Here is a 15,945-nt window from a genome sequence, read left to right on the forward strand (position 1 = left end):
TTGGCTGAATAGCAGTGGCAACCAGCAGTGCCCCACTCCTAACCGCCCTCATTAGCAAACTCCAAACCCGCATGCGGGTGCTGCGTCCACAGCGCACACAGCAGCCCAACAAAGGATGGTCGTATAAGAGCCTTAAGAGAGCAGGAGGGACGGCGTGCAGGGAGGGAGACTGTGGGTCTGTCTGGTGAAGAGAGGTGACTACAGTAAAAGACTGAGGGCCCGGGAACTTTGTAGGTCATATAATTAGGTCAGCAGACAATTTCTGCCATTCATTAGTGTGTTTTGATAAGACAATAGGCCAACAACAAGGCTGTCGCTGTCAGCTCGAGAGCGCATAGGTAATCACGGAGCAGAGTGCTTTGTTGTGGTAATGGGAAGAGCAGAGGGAGGAGAGAGACAGGCAAGCTGGGGGTTGGTGCAGAGCAGTATTGTGTAGCCGGGTAAATAACTCAGCCTTTGACCTAATCAGAGACGGAAACAGAAAAGATGCGAACGCTTGTTCAGAGATTTCAGCAGGTTTCGTCGGTGAAAGGTTGTGTATCCTGAAACAAGTTAAATGCATCTGAGCTCACAATTCAGTCAAAATCAGTTCATTTGCCTGCACTCGACTCTGCACTCGTTTTTGTTTTCGCTTTAATTGATTTAATTAAGGTATGATTTTCAAGCCTGAAGGAGTCACGCATACAGTCACAAATAAACTCACTTCAGCCACTACACGCTTTAACCGGTATGTACTGGCACCAAACAGACCAGACAAAGGTGTAGCTGAAGCTGCTTAGCGTCTGTGACAGACAGGAATGAGCCCTGGCAGCTCGTCCTAAAGCCTGCCAGCTGTACGAAGATCTCATTGTCACAGCACCGTCAGGAGTAGGAGCTCTTCTTTCACCTCACAGGCTGACAGAGGTCTTGCTTTCAGATCTTTCCCTGTATCTGGGTTCTTCATTATTTTTAAATTCACCCATTCTTTATGTGCCAGTAGACTAGCACGTTTGACCAACATTTTCCATGAGCTTTGGTAGAAAGGGATTCCCCCATGTTACAGGTTTTAGGACCTGACTGATCCACACACATTTACTGGAAACTTTAACCTGAATGTAAATGTTTTAAGCCATGGAAAAAAAAGACTTTTCTTTACCTCGTCCCACTAAATATAAGTATCTTTGTGTCTTCAGGTCCTCACAAGCACCAGAGCGCCGTGACGTGCCTCCAGTTCAACAAGAACTTTGTCATCACCAGCTCGGACGATGGCACGGTCAAACTGTGGGACTTGAAGACCGGTGAGTTCATCCGTAACCTGGTGACTCTGGAAAGTGGCGGAAGCGGCGGTGTGGTGTGGCGCATCCGGGCCTCCAACACCAAGCTAGTGTGCGCGGTTGGTAGCCGCAACGGCACAGAGGAGACCAAGCTGCTGGTCCTGGACTTTGACGTAGATATGAAGTGAGAGGGAGCACGGTGGGGAAGGTCGAAGAGAGCGAACCGCACAGGAAGGAGTAGAGAGGGAATGGGAGACCTGGAAACTGGAGAGCCAACATCCAAATGCTAGAACCACAACCACCAACAGTGGGCTGTCCTGTCCTCTACCATCATCTTCCCACGTCCCCCCCCTGCTTTTTTGGGCAAATGTTACTGACAAAGAGACACACCCTCACCTGTTCAGCCCCTGCTTTTGAGCCCCTTCCACCAGCACAAGGTGGAGCCTAAAGGGGGATCGGGTTGGAAACGAGGCGAGGAGGGCGGAGCACGACTGGTCTGTCCCTTGATTGGCTGTGAGAAAGAAGAGGAAGAGGGGAAAAAAAGAGGAACGGCCGAAAATGACTGAACTCTTTTGAAGTGACTCTCAATCCTTTCAGTTTGGGGGCAGCTTCACTCAGAGACTTAGTTTCGCTCAAGCCTGACAGATTTTGACATGTACAGAGATATATTATTTTTTAAAAGCCCCTCCCACCCTCTGTAACCCCCTCCCATCAGTGTGCCCCCCCCCCCCCCCCCCCAAAAAAAAAAAAAAAAAAAAGACAAACACACACATACACTCAAAAGGCTGACCGGAAAGTGGGAAACGTTGACCGTAGGTTAAGGCTGAGAAAGGTGGATTTTCCACACCTAAAGAGCTGCTCGGTGTAGCCTGTTCAGGCTAGTTTCTCGTCACTCCATTTCTGTTCCTGTTTGTTTCTCCCCTTCTGTAGTCTGATTTCTTTAAAATAACGCACACAAACACAACTGTGAATTTCAACACCTCTTTGGTTTATCATATGAAAGGTTTTGTTTTTTCCGCCTTTTCTCACTGTTGCCAACAGCAACAAATCCCAGTATTAGAAACCTGCCCTGTTTAGGTTTGCCATCTTTGTCACAAGGGTTTATTTTGTTTTGATTTGTTTTCTTCCTTTCTGTTTTCTACATACCTGGGTTCGGAGCGCCGTCTCCACATGAACATCAATGCTGTCCAGATTTTTCCAGAGTCTAGCTGGGGTGGTTTCCTCAATGCCAGTGCTGTGACGAGAAGAAGAAAAGGTCCTTTGCTCTAGGCGCTGTGGATTAATGCCCCCCTGAACCCCACTCGTCCCCCTCCCTTCCCCTCTACCGTTTTCCCCCCCAGTGGCCAAACTGTATTTATGCTGCTAGATGAATGGGGAAAAAGAAAGAGAGAGATGGAACTTTTACTTGCTGTGACGTTTTAGTCCCAGGCAAAATTCCAAATTGAACTCTATGTTTGGACTTACAGAAACAAAATATGAGAAAAAAAGGTAACATCCAGCTTTTTATTTTCTGTTTTGTTTTTGCCACTGAAACTTGAGCCAAACGTGCCTCTACGAGGCCGAGAGGAGGGAGCGTGTCCGACAGATACCGGCGGGGAGCGCCCGCAGAGAGGAAACAAGGGGATGTACACTGTTGGCGTGCGTGCGTGCGTGTGCATGAGTGCGTGTGTTTAGCGTGTTAATGGGCAACTTGTAAACACATTCCTTGGGACAAAGCTCTTTCGGCCTGTTCTTTGGGGAAATGTACAAATGCTGTTCAGACTGGCAAAGACAAAAAAAGCGAAAATATAAAAAATAAAAAAAAAATCCTAGCAGATGTATCGATTTTTAACAGGTGAATGAAAGAACTGTCCATATCCGTGCGTGTGATTGTTGTTCCGTTCAAAGATGTCTGAAGCAACAGAGGAGACCATCACAAGCATCAACTGACAGGCGGAGCTGCCGGGAGTCTTAGTGTTACATGTGTCACAGTCGAAATCACCCAGACGGCCTCGCGGGTCGTCATGGGGGGAGAAATTTTAACAAAACAAAAAAATCCCACAAAGGCAACAAAACATGAACAGAAACATTGTAGCCAAACAAAAACCGTCCCAATCTCCAAGAGTCACAACTCAAGCTGAACTGTGAAAGTGGTATAACACTGTATATTAAAAAAAAAAAAGAAAACAATCTTGCTCTATCTCCTCTTGTTGTTTTCTCCCTCTGATTTTAATTTATGATCTGGTTTGAGAAATCAGATTTGTTGCAGGTGATTTCATTTCTTTATTTCTTTGTTTTTTTCCAGTTCATGTAAACTGCCTGGCAAAAAAGAAAACGGACAGAAAAAACCTTAAAGGGATTGTGTATTTGTTTGATTCACTTAGAATTTTATTTTCTTATAACTTAAGTGCAATAAAATGTGGGTTTTTCTTTTTTCATTTCAAGCTGACAGTTGTCTGTTTTTGTTACCTGTATGAAGGCATCTTATGTGTTCAATAAAGCAAATTATTTGGTAATTACATCCACAAGGGAATAATTTTAAACATTAATCACAGCGCAGTCTTAGTCTTCTAGTTTTGTCGACGGTGTGATCAGAGCACCTTCACAAAAACAGATATCTGACTTCAGTTTAGTCTCCCCTTCAAGATGGGCTTCTTATGTCGCTCTGCACCATTTCCAGCACTCCTGCTACTTCCTGTGTACTCCCTGGAAGTCCCATTCTGACCACTTAAAATGCGCACGCTTTCATGTGACGTCCTGCGCAGTTTTCAAACAATAACTTTTCAATTTGTCCCATTTCCCAGAAAATAAAATCAAAGTATCAGACAAATCTGTGGACTAATGCGAGATTTTCAGTAGTGACTTTATGTCCAGTTGCTGATGAAAAGAGCAGCTAAGGGCATTTTTCATTCCGCCATTATAATTTGTCGCTCCGGCAGGTGAGCGCGGGGTGTGGATCCATGTTTGTGAACACGAAAAGTTAGCGTAACATTATTTTCAAATTGATAACAATAGGGGAATCTACTAAACCTCAGATGAGTTTAAATCTCTGACTTTGAATTCAAAGTCAAGGTCAGTGTTCAGCTTTAATGAAAAATCACTTAGGGTTTTTACATTTTTACCACGGGTGCAGCTCCTATAGGAGGCTGAGGACACTGCCAGTACTTTTCTTTCAATAACGGAGGAAGGAGGCGGCCACTGACTGGTTGTTTGATCGCAAGAAGCTACAGACATGTAGATGACAGTCCTCAAAATCATCCACAGGCACTCCAGAGGACCAGTGCACAGTCATGTTTAAGCCATAAGGTTATGTCAGTGTAACAAGCATGCTCCTCGGCACCCAACTTTGTGTTTGGCTATTATACCAAACAGTAATAATTCTCAGTGTCAAGCAAGATTTTCAGGTATGTATTAAAATCATAAACACTCAAGGTTCATAAAAGGACTTCTAGAGGGCGATCAGGATATCTTCATGCCATCCAGAAGAACTGGACAACGAAATGACCTTCAAGGATTTTTAGCAGTATCAATAAGTAATATAAAGTTAGACCTTAGTCACTAAACTTCCTGATTGTGCATGGTGCTCATCCGATTGCATCTCCAGCTCAGCAGCAGTTCCCATTTGTCCTGTTTATTGTTGAAGTCACATTATCAAGAAATCCCACGAAATGACTGAACGCACTAACAGCCCCTCAATTTAATTCACTAGTCAAACTTTTAATTCTGCATTTCCAACACGTTTCCACTTTTTGTCTGTCATGTTTTATTTGCCATTCACCCAGGAGTGCCTGCAGAATTTTTTTTCAAACGGGGGCCACTAAAAATACTGGGGTGGCACAACACAGAAAAAACTATGCCAAGTTGCCTGGTGCAGCAAATTTTGAGAGGTGGCTGCTGCCCCCTCCCTTGGTGCTACCATTCACCCTTTTAGCTCTGCACCATGAGCTACTTGACCTCATCACTACTCTTTCCTACAGAAAATGAAAATGGTTTGATTTTTAAAAACAGAAATTCTCCTCAGACAGAAGCACTCAAGCAGAAGCGAAATCTCAGAGGGTTTGACTATATGGAGGGTGAAAAAAAACCAGTTCACTGTGATGAAGCAACGTGCCTGCCAGCTTAACAACATGACAACTCTTGTTGTGTTTTTAAATAGTTTTTGGACAGTGAAGGATCTCCTCAGAGGAGGAAGCTGTATGGCTTTGGCCTCAGTGGTAGTACAATCATTTTTTTTTTCTCTGGGGATTTGTTGACAGGCGTTATAAAGACTAATGCCAGTTCTGTTCTTTTGGTACATCAGTATTATATGCACTGGTTGCAGTTCCCACTGGTGAGCAGCTGACAGAAAATGAATCGGCAGCAGTTTGCTTGCAGTCAGCCTGCAACCGAACACCCAATGGGCCCAAATGTAGAAATGTGGCCCAAGTGTCCCATGATTATCTGCCTTAAATTTCTTGTAAATCCAGTTTTACGTTGAGCATTTCTAAACAGCAGGATTACTCAGATTTCTTTTTGTTATGTCGCCTTTTTTTAGGAGCCTTTTTATGTAACATATTCAAAAGGAACTGAATCCAGATAACCTGAAGTGTTAGACAAAACACTTATTCACACTTCCACTAAGTGTAATTTTATCAAAGTGTTGTGTTGCAGCTCAAAAATACTAATGAGCTATTTGTTTTCTGTTTAGTCTTTAATTATTTTTCAGCCTGTGAAGATAATTCATGCAGTTTAGCTTCGCATGTTGCGTTCATTCTGCTCTGCTCTCTCCTCTATATAAGAGACCGTGAATGGCGGCTGGGGAGCGATTTAAACGTGACCCACTTGATGCCCACCCCCCCCCAAAAAAAACGTTATCTGTCATGAGTCCGTACAGCTCGTGTGGCAGCAGTTGCAGTCTAGCTGTGCTCCAGATTCCCTCCCGCCTGTTGCCTAGCAATAGTTCGTGTCTGGCCCGGCCTCAGAGCTCGGTGTCCACTCGGAGTATAAACAGCATTGTGAGGAAGCAGTGAGGGCTGTTCATCCTCACATGAATGGACATGAGGGGCGTTTCCACTTCGACTGAAAAGGTCACGTTATGCGCAGTTTGTTTCCAGGATCCACTTGTGTGGCGTGCAAGCAGCCCCTCTGCTCTGGAGAACAGTAAACAACCTGAGTGACACATTGTTGCCTATTGTTATTCATGTATCAGTGAGCGAGTGCACTTTACACTGAGAACAGTCTGTCAGGTTTGTTTTAACTGAAACTGAAACACACAGCTGCAAAGTGATGCACAGTGTGGGTTAAACATCCAGTAGATAAGTGTACATACAAACACACAGTCGAATATATAGTCAGCAAGGTGAACCACAGCCTGAATAACGATTGAAAGGAGAAGGTAACCTATGTTTTAAACGGCTGCTGAAAACGCATTTTCAAACAACAGAATCGGCACATGGTTAGGAAATCCAGTAGCTTCCTGCTGGGTTTCAAGCCTGCAGAAGGGCACCAAATATGAGAAGTGGGATCGGGGTGGGGTACATTTAATTTGATCGCCTTTAGGGACGTCTGGTTGTGCAGTTCTCGTCTGTCCCATTAGAGTCCCGTGTGCTTGTGCATTTGCAAGGCATGCTGGATCTCTTCCACTTTGCTAAATTTGCAACATTTCAATTCTAATTTGATTTTGTGGAAGAGAAAGTTTCAGAGGTGGGATGTGGCGAGTAACTATTGTGTTGCGATGACCGAAAACACCAATGCAGTGCCGTGTTTGTGGAAAATGGCAATCATGGGAGAACTCTGCTTCAACCAGCTGACCAGATACACCGCTTTCAGGCTTTGAAACCCTGAACTTCCACTGAAACCTCCTGTTTGGTTCCTGGGACCCGGGCTTAGATCCAGATCTCTCTACCAGTGATCACCCTGGATATGAAAGTCAGGTCATTTTGACCAAAAAGTGTTTGAAATATCAGGGTCATCGCAGCAGAGCCAACTGACTTTAATATTGCATGTTGTGAATCTGAAGGTTGAAGAAAGGATTACAAACAAAACGGTCCTGCTACAACTTTGAGTTGAGCCTTTTATTAAGGAGTTCAGAGTGTACTTACAATCAAATAAACAGGACAAGATGCCCCAACTAGATATTGTATTACATTTGTAAGAGTCGATACGCTAATCATGAACTTAAAGTTCTCTTTGATTGCTTTCTAAAATTAATCTGAAAAAAATTAGTTCTCAAAATAATGGAGAATTTGTTGATGCAGCTTAGAAATTTTCAGTGTAAAGCAAAGGCAGATCAATGTTCACTCGAGCGTAAGTTTCTCAGCTTGAGGTAGACCTGACATCCGTGATCCATTGTGTGTGAGATGAGGATGCTGTTGATTTCCATTTAAGGATTGTTATTGCACTACAGGCTACAGCTGGTATTGAGTTAGGAAACGATACACTGTCAGGAATGGTTCTGGGCCAGTGATGGAGTCTGGAGTGAGTCCACGCCTACAAAGGTGTGAGATGCAAAAAGTAGGAGTGTATTGATGAATGGCAGAATGCCAATCATGCACCCCCCCCCCCCCCCCCCCCCTTAATTCCTTCCCTTAACAAGTCAAACCAAATCATTCCCATTTCTTGTCATACTGTAGAAATTTCTATCGAGTCTATATCCAGGCATTTTAGGTAGAGCAAAGAGAACTTTAGACTTTAGTTACATTTTGTTATATCTCAAACGGTATTGCACTGTGAAGAAGTCTTGAGCCACCCCTCATTTATTTAGTTTTGCTAGAAAAAATATTCTCCCCCTCCAAAGGGAGGAACCTGTTCTGTTTGTGTCTGTTAGCAGTCTAATGTCCAGAGTTTTCAGGATATCATTTTTGAAATTTTATGTAACAGTAGATGCCAATAAAAGCTCGAGCTCATTTAGTTTTGGTGAAAACCTCGTCAAGGTTGCACCAAATGCAAACAAATTGTTAAAAACTTCACATTATCCACATTTTATTTTAATGGATTTTCTTATAATTTTCCAACAATATACTAGACTGTTGGCAGTGTATTTGGGATCATTGCTGAAAATGAAGTCGTTGCCAATCAGACACTCTTCAGAAGGTGGATCAAAATCTGAGAATACTTTTCTGTGTTCATAATTCACAAATTCACAAAATTGACACAGATTTTCAATCCAGTTCCTGTTTACTTCTTGACAACAACCCTTCCACTGAGACAATTTCTGATGATACGTTAGATAATCTCTTGAGGAGCCTTTTTTTCAATGCTAGAATACTTCATCAGTCTGTGTTAAGTGGTTTAACAAACATTAAGATGTTCCTCTGAAATTGGTCAGGTAAAAGGACTGGAGTCCTGGCATTAGAGCTCCTCCCACCCCCTAAATGTAACACCCAGTAAGTTATTTTCTGAATATTAGCAGCCCAATAGAAGTACATAAATAATCTAAAGCAAAACCTTCCGTCTCCCTCGCTGTGTCTCTTTCTGTCTCCGTCTCTCCGAGCTACAGTTCTGCTCCAGATAAATGAGGAAACGAGATTATCAGACTCCTTAAAATGATTCTTTTATGAAGGCTGGAACAGTAAGATTCATTTTATTTCCTGACATCCACAAATTTCAAGATGATATTAAAAACTCTCGGTATGAAGATATGAGGCTCTGAGATGCACCTGCCCCTTTCTGTATGCCTATCATACTTGTGTTTGCCTTCTGGGAGACAATCAAGAAATACATAGCAAAGGAAATAGGAGGGGGGCTCAAAGAACGGCTTGCTGGGTTTGCTTGAATAGAGACATCATCCTGTTTCTATAGACAGATGATCCTATTTCAAATTTTTATTTTGGTCACTTACCAAAACATATTGAATTTGTTGGAAAGAGCAAGACCAAATCAAATCTGAGGAAATCTTGAGGAAGATTTGGCACCATACTTTTCAAAAGGAAATTGAACAGAGATGATTTTTTCCCCTTTAATTATTTCTTCAAAGTTTAGGAAGGTAAAAGTCCAGAGCTGGTTTCAAGTGTAGCTTATGAGCTCAGCAACATAAACATCAAACAAAAACTGGTGCATGATCACAGGATCCTTTCCATGGTAAGGAAAAGCTGCACTTTATGTTACACTATTAAGCATTATTAAAGTATTAGTAAGTCCTTAATTCATCATTTATACCATTACTCCACCTTATTATGCCATTTAAAAAATGGATATATTATGATTATGATTATTACTATCAGTGATACAGTAGAGATGACAGTTGCACATGGTATAAACGCAACAGATGAGCACAACTGTATTTGTAAATGACTGACTACTAATACCTTAGTAGTGTGACATTATTATAAAGTGCTACTGAAAAACCCTTCCCAGCAAACAGCTATGTGAAGAACAATCTCCAGGAAGGACACTTACTCATCATTTTAGCCTAAAGAGAGGTTTCACCACAAGATGGAAAATGATGATCTCATTAATGGAAAGGCGAGAAGACTAAAAGAGACTGTATGAAGGACGCTTGTAATGGTTCGTGATCCAAAGCACAGATCATCAGTTGAAACAGCCAGAGGAGGCAGCGTGATGTAATGGGCATGTCTGGTTGCCAGCAGGTTACTGGGGCATCCTGATGAGAAAGTCAGGTTAACTCTGAAGTGCACAGATCCTTACTTTCTGCTCAGACTCTGGCAGGTGAACCAGAGACGCACTGTGAAAGAACTCGGGAGCTTTGGGGAAATGTTCTGCGATGGTCGACTCAAGTCACCTGATCTCAGCCTGATCCAGCTTGTATTTTGGCAGAAAGCACAGCGACATCTTTTATTTAAGATTCTTATTTCCATGCTGCATTTTAAAGGCAATAATTTAATATATCTATTTCTAAAATGTCAAGAACATTACTGCCAAAGTAATTAATATTTTAATAAGAAAACATTAGTCGCAGCTGTGTTGCAATGCAGATTTTTCTGTCTTTTCAAAAACGTATTTTTCTTGGAGAAAATGTTTCACGGTTCACATACTGTAACAAACAAGATTGTCTTTAAGAGCAGACGCTGATGTATCTCCACAGGCAGTCCTTTAATGAACTTAATTTTAGGAAGTGATGAATCATCTCGTTCCTTGAGGTTATTAGCCATTTATCTGCTTTACACTTACTGCCTCGATTGCACTGCACTTCCTCTTGATGAATGAACACCCCTCTCTGTGCTCTCACCACTCAAAAGAAGCACGTCTGCCGTTGCCCTCAGCACTAACTCATCCAACGACAAACAACACGCCGCCGACATGAGAGATGGAAACGAGCGAAGGATTCTCCCCTGCTGAGCGTTTAAGGGTCGGGATGTTGCGATAGAAGAGGTGGAGAGGGGCTCTCGCACCTCATTCCATATCCCTCCATCTCTTTGTTCGGTAATCCTGCCCTGCAGCGTCGTGGCTCTCCTCATTGCCAGCAGATTCTCAAAGGGCCGTAGCATGAGCAGTGGTAGCGTTCCACTTCTGTGCTTAATCCTATTTTGAACTTTGTTATAGGCTGAGAACTGATAAAGGAGTACTTAATCACCATAACCTGTTGTCAGCGGATGATGCTGAATGGAGTTACAGTACTTGAGCTCACCAATGATCCATAAACCTATAGGTAGATCTGCAACACCCTTGTCTCCTTAAGGGAGCTGATGCTGATGTCTGCCATCAATCTTGATGCTTGCCCTCTGGATAAGCACGTACGTTTAAGGCAGGGAGGTCAGCAGGTACACCCGTTCCCTGTTACTCTGGCTCCAAGCGCGGGTTTTTGTATGAGCTCGACACCTCTGACCTTCTTCAAAACTTAGCGGTTTTGAAGGGGAAGCGGTAAGTTCTTGAAAGCCCTATTGAAATGCCAGGTTTGTCATTGGCAAAATTGGCAATTTGAATGGATTCCTGTGTTTAATCACAGCTCAGCAGTGCACCAAATCACATCTTGTGTTTCTTAATGAGATGTGTCAGAGGCATTCTTGAGCACAAAAATCCTGTTTGAGAGAGACGGAAGCAGAAATATTCACTCACCTTTTTTTTGGCTTTCTCCTCTCTCTTTAAAATCCGGCACGGTTAATAAGACCCAGGTGAATACGAGGCAGATCAGATCTGCTGCGGCTCTTTGATTGCCCTGATGGTTTTCATGCCTGGCTGCCGCTAATTCAGTATCAAGACCCTGTCAGTCTGAGGCAAAACTACAGGCGTCATTCGTATCGACACATTGTTATTTCAAATTATGGAAAAACTTCTGTTTTATCCGATGACAAAGTCAAAACCACATGCAACACTTATTTCACACCAGTTTTGGGCTTGTTACTCTCAAACATATAACTGTTAGCTTAAAAAACATGGCGTTATTTATTCCCTGCAGAAAGTAATGCATTACACTTCTTGTTACATAACTTTGTTCTTGGCCAGTTAACAGTATATTGTTAAAGGTCTTTGTCAGTATTTTCTTTGTCTTTACACACTCAAATGATCAACTTCCACTTTATAATCCATTATTACAGGTCAAAAGCTCTATACAGTGGTGTTTTCTAATATCTGTGGCTTCTGATAGAAGATAAAAATGACCTTCTCAGGTGGATAGACGGTGGTCTGATTTGTAGTCCTAATTCTGCTTTAAACTTTTGTTTTCTTGTTTTTTCCTTTTGATGCTTAACTTAAGGATCCGACCACCCCTTCCATCACTGCCTGAGGGTCACTGAGGTCATGTGTTAGTCATGTGTTAATCATGAGGGGGCATGGCAGTCATCAGTGTTCAAGGCCGCATGAGTTACTGTGTCAATTGGTAGCAAACTGCCCGAGGAAGGAGATGTCAGGATGTCATTACACTATCAGTGATTCAGTGTTTCTTTTCTAGCCCCCTACACAGAGCAGTTCAGGGCCATCCCCTCGGGGCACCTTGGTGTGTCACTGGCCTGGCATTTTGTAATGTATTTGTTCTGTTTTGCCTGTTAGATTTGGTTTGTTCCAAGTTTCTCTTTTCTACTTTGTCCTGCTGTCTCTGTCATCTTGTTTTGTCTTAGTTTTCCTTCCTCAGTGTTAGTTATTAGTTTTACTTTGAAGGTTACTTTCTCGTGTGTCTTGCTCGAAGCAGGTTCAGCACCAGGATACATTTCAGTTATCTGACTTCATTTGCCCTCACAACGGCAGGATAAGCCGTCACGCAAAGGTTGTTATCAAGTCAATAAGTTAACCTGGGGTGCATCAATCAAGCTACCGTGCAGCGGTAACGTTAGCGGCCTCTGACCAATCAAAAACTGGAAGAAGTCTAGTGAAGTTGCCTGTTTTGTAGTGCAGGCCTCTGATCTTTCCCTTTGTTTGTCTGCCTTGTCCTCATTAGTTTACCTCTGTTTTCATTATTCTCACTATTCATTATTCTTCATATAAGAGAAGGAAGGTGCAATTTCAACAGTACATCTCAGCTTTTCTACATAAAGAAATTATGCTGTTGCAGATGGAAGAAATCTCTCAGCACCAAATTACAGAAACAGTTCTGGCCAGAATATTCTGCAATTATAAAATAAGGTTTTCTGTAATCAAGAATGAAAATTGAACTCAGGACCTTCTTGCTGTGCGGCAACAGTGCTAACCACCGTGCTGCTCTGAGAATTTATGACCAGCAATTGTGAGGTCAGACACTGATTTTGGACGAGAAGGCGTGGCTCACAGATTGCACTCTAATTTATCCCAAAGGTGTTTTGTCAGGTTGAGATCAGGACTCCAGACCCACTATGTGCCTCAACATCCACGACCCTAGCTGTCATGGCCGTACGGCTCGTTTTGCGACACTAGTCGTGAAGATACCTTGGCCATTCCTGACAAGGTTTATCCACACTATCTGCATTTGTACTTTACAGGTAAATGAGAATCACATTTGTTTAAAAAATTAACATTTAACACAATTTGTGGTAATACGCTGAAAAAAATGTACTGCGGCAAAAAAGCAGTTAAACCTATCCAAACTATTAAAAGGGGAAATTTGAGAGGCATGTCACCAACATTTAACACGCTTGTGTTACACTCTTATAATAACAGGTAGCTCTAGTTTGAGTACAAGCCATCGCTCAATTACACATGTTAAAATGATGCTTTTAAACAATGAAGAGCTGTCACTGATTACTGTCAAAATCAATTAAATTTTATTTTTTGCATCTTTCATAAAATATTTAAAATGGTTAGGACCCAAAATACCAAAATAATACAAAGGAAAACCTGCCACTCCTCTCATCTAGGAAGCTGTAAATGTTGATTTGATGAATGACTTTAATTACTTAACGGTCAGCAAACATGAATCACATTTGCGTCATTTCACTAATGGGTTAACTGACCAGTAGATTCTGCAAATGACCTCTGTGCTACTGACCTTGACTTCGTAAGATTTAAAGGTGAGCAAGTGACTGTGTGTTTTCCTTGCACGGAGGACTGCGAAGGAGCATTCACGCTACACCAGGGCCCATCTGCAACGCTCGTGTGCGTAGGCGGCGAAAGTGTGGCAGGGGAGGATGCCAGCACATACTGCTATGGAGAGGGCACACACGCTGACTATCCAGCACCACCTGTCTCACTCGGGTAACTGATGAGCACAAGGTGTGCAACGGTGTGTGCTCTCATTTATCTGCAGAGGAGATGAGTAAGCAAATTCACCCCAAGTGCTAATTATATGGTCAATTTTCTGCAACAGAGGACAGAGCGCGTGAGCATCGGCGAGATAGATTTATTATGTTTGCATGAATATGGAACAGAAGTTTCAAGGATTTAGCGGATTTTGATGTCAGACGAATAGAGTTTTATTTACACTCTTTTTTTCCCCCTCCCGGTTTAAGCACTTATGTGCGTCTGTTTGTGTGCGTGGAGGTTGGAGCGGGTGCTTTCATGCGCCTGCCTCTGCCCGCTGTGGCTTGGCAGGGAGACGCTGCTGCTGACAGCTCCGGAGCAGGAGAGTGCCGCAGGCAGAGCTCAGGCATGACAAACCCTTCTGGAGCACGCTTATGACTCAACAGAGCTCGAATCCCCGATGCCCTGACCTCCTGCACAATTCTGAAAATGCGTGTGTCCCGGGCTGAAAACATTTTTAACCGTTTTAAGGACCTGTGCAGTTTACCACGAACTGAGTCTTTATTTCCAGTAATTGAAGAAATTGTTAATAATGGGTGGGTGGATTCACACTCGTTTATCAGAAAACTGAGGCCACTGTCCCACCTGCCCTCCCACCCATTCTCATCATGTATTAACCCTTAGACACTGTTCATATTTTACGGTATGGTGACCCAGACCAATCATATCAAATCATGATATCACCATATCATAAAAAACTCTACCACTATAATTATCAACATTAATTCAACAGTATTTAACACTTACAAATACTTTGCATATTAGTCTGTGCATTCAAAGCAATGGTGTGCATGCTTTTTCCCACGCTCACTGAAATTGCATCTCAGGTGCCCAAAGCACTTTCAACTACAAGTTGCACTTTAACTATATACTTCAAATAAGTTATCTACCTCACATAAATGGCCGATTTAGGTTCACCAATCAACTAAAAAGCACATCTTTGGATTGTGAGAGGAAGCTGGAGGACCCACGCAGGCCCAGGAAGAACATACACAGCCCACAAAGAGATGTCAAGGCATGCTCTGGCATCTGTATGACCTCTGTTACTTATATACCATGTACAATCACTCCCATGCTATTTTACTATTACACTGTTTGGAGATTTCCCCCATGATCCTTCAAAGACCAACAGTTCCCAGTCTCTGAGGGAACCTAAGCAAATGTGGACTTGGTCAAACTGGACCAATGTGTCCTTGGTTACTTCAGTTACACATTCCACAAGAGTGGCCACCACTGGAGCACTTTTAACTGTAATCACATTGTGTATATGTCATGTTGACCTCTGTCGGACTGGCATGTTGGAGAATACCTAAAGGGTACGGAGTGCATCACAATGTGAGGCGAGCAGTTTGTGAATGAGCAACAGCAGAGTTGGGAGTGAACACAGGTTGCTGCCAGGTATAACAGAGTGGCAGGATAGTTGGACCACAGAGATAAGTCTGTTCCTTTTAACAGTCCATGAGCCGGTGCTGAGTATGAAGTCATTCAGGCTAATCAAGTGGGACTGCAGTCCATCACAGCTGTTACTATGTCGGGGTATCTAAATATTTGTAGGTGGAATAAATGAGCTCATGAAATTATGGTAAAATTCGCTCATTGTACAGAACACATGCATGAACATCTGCAGTGAGAATTCAGGTCAGGAACAGGAAGTACTGTTTGAAGCATGCAAACTGTGACATGTTGACAGACACTTTGGGTCATAATTATTAGTTTCCAAACAAGCCTGACATGTGAAATCATGTGACTCGTGATTGAAGGATCCTGCTACTGACCAGTCGGGCTCTGGCACCACATGTGATCCTCAACCTCCTGTCAGCTTTGTAATATTTGTAGTATTTCTCTTTCACCAGTGTGATAAACATCTGGACCAAAGCTGATTACCACAACACATTTACAGATGATAGGGCCATGTGCTCATTTTCCCAAGGAAATAACCCCGACTGTTATTCAAACTACTGTTTGGCTTTCAAACATGTTGAAGTTTGATCTGGATCTGAAGAGTCACCAAGGCAGAAGCACCTCTGTTCCCAGTGGATAATAGGTCCAGGAGAAGCTGGTACATGGAGGCCTAAAAAAAGGACCTAAAAACACAAACACTAATGAAAAGTTACTTTTGGTAGATACACAC

At 42.7% G+C, this 15,945-nt stretch overlaps 1 protein-coding gene across 9 annotated transcripts in view; it reads left to right on the forward strand.

Annotated features, from left to right (window-relative positions):
* The window catches only part of fbxw7 (F-box and WD repeat domain containing 7), a 138,190-nt gene extending 134,437 nt beyond the window's left edge, over positions 1-3,753 (forward strand). For all 9 annotated transcript variants that reach the window (XM_085276536.1, XM_085276534.1, XM_085276539.1 and 6 more), the window contains one exon: positions 1,173-3,753. In XM_085276536.1, coding sequence (XP_085132662.1) covers positions 1,173-1,441 — 269 coding nt within the window. In that variant the 3' untranslated portion in view covers positions 1,442-3,753. The remainder of the gene's footprint in view (positions 1-1,172) is intronic.
* Positions 3,754-15,945: the final 12,192 nt, after the last annotated feature.

This window comes from Mchenga conophoros, linkage group LG6 (assembly GCF_057382185.1).
Source record: "Mchenga conophoros isolate Kocher_MC1m ecotype Shallow Benthic linkage group LG6, M_conophoros_male_GT1.1, whole genome shotgun sequence".
Classification (NCBI taxonomy): domain Eukaryota; kingdom Metazoa; phylum Chordata; class Actinopteri; order Cichliformes; family Cichlidae; genus Mchenga; species Mchenga conophoros.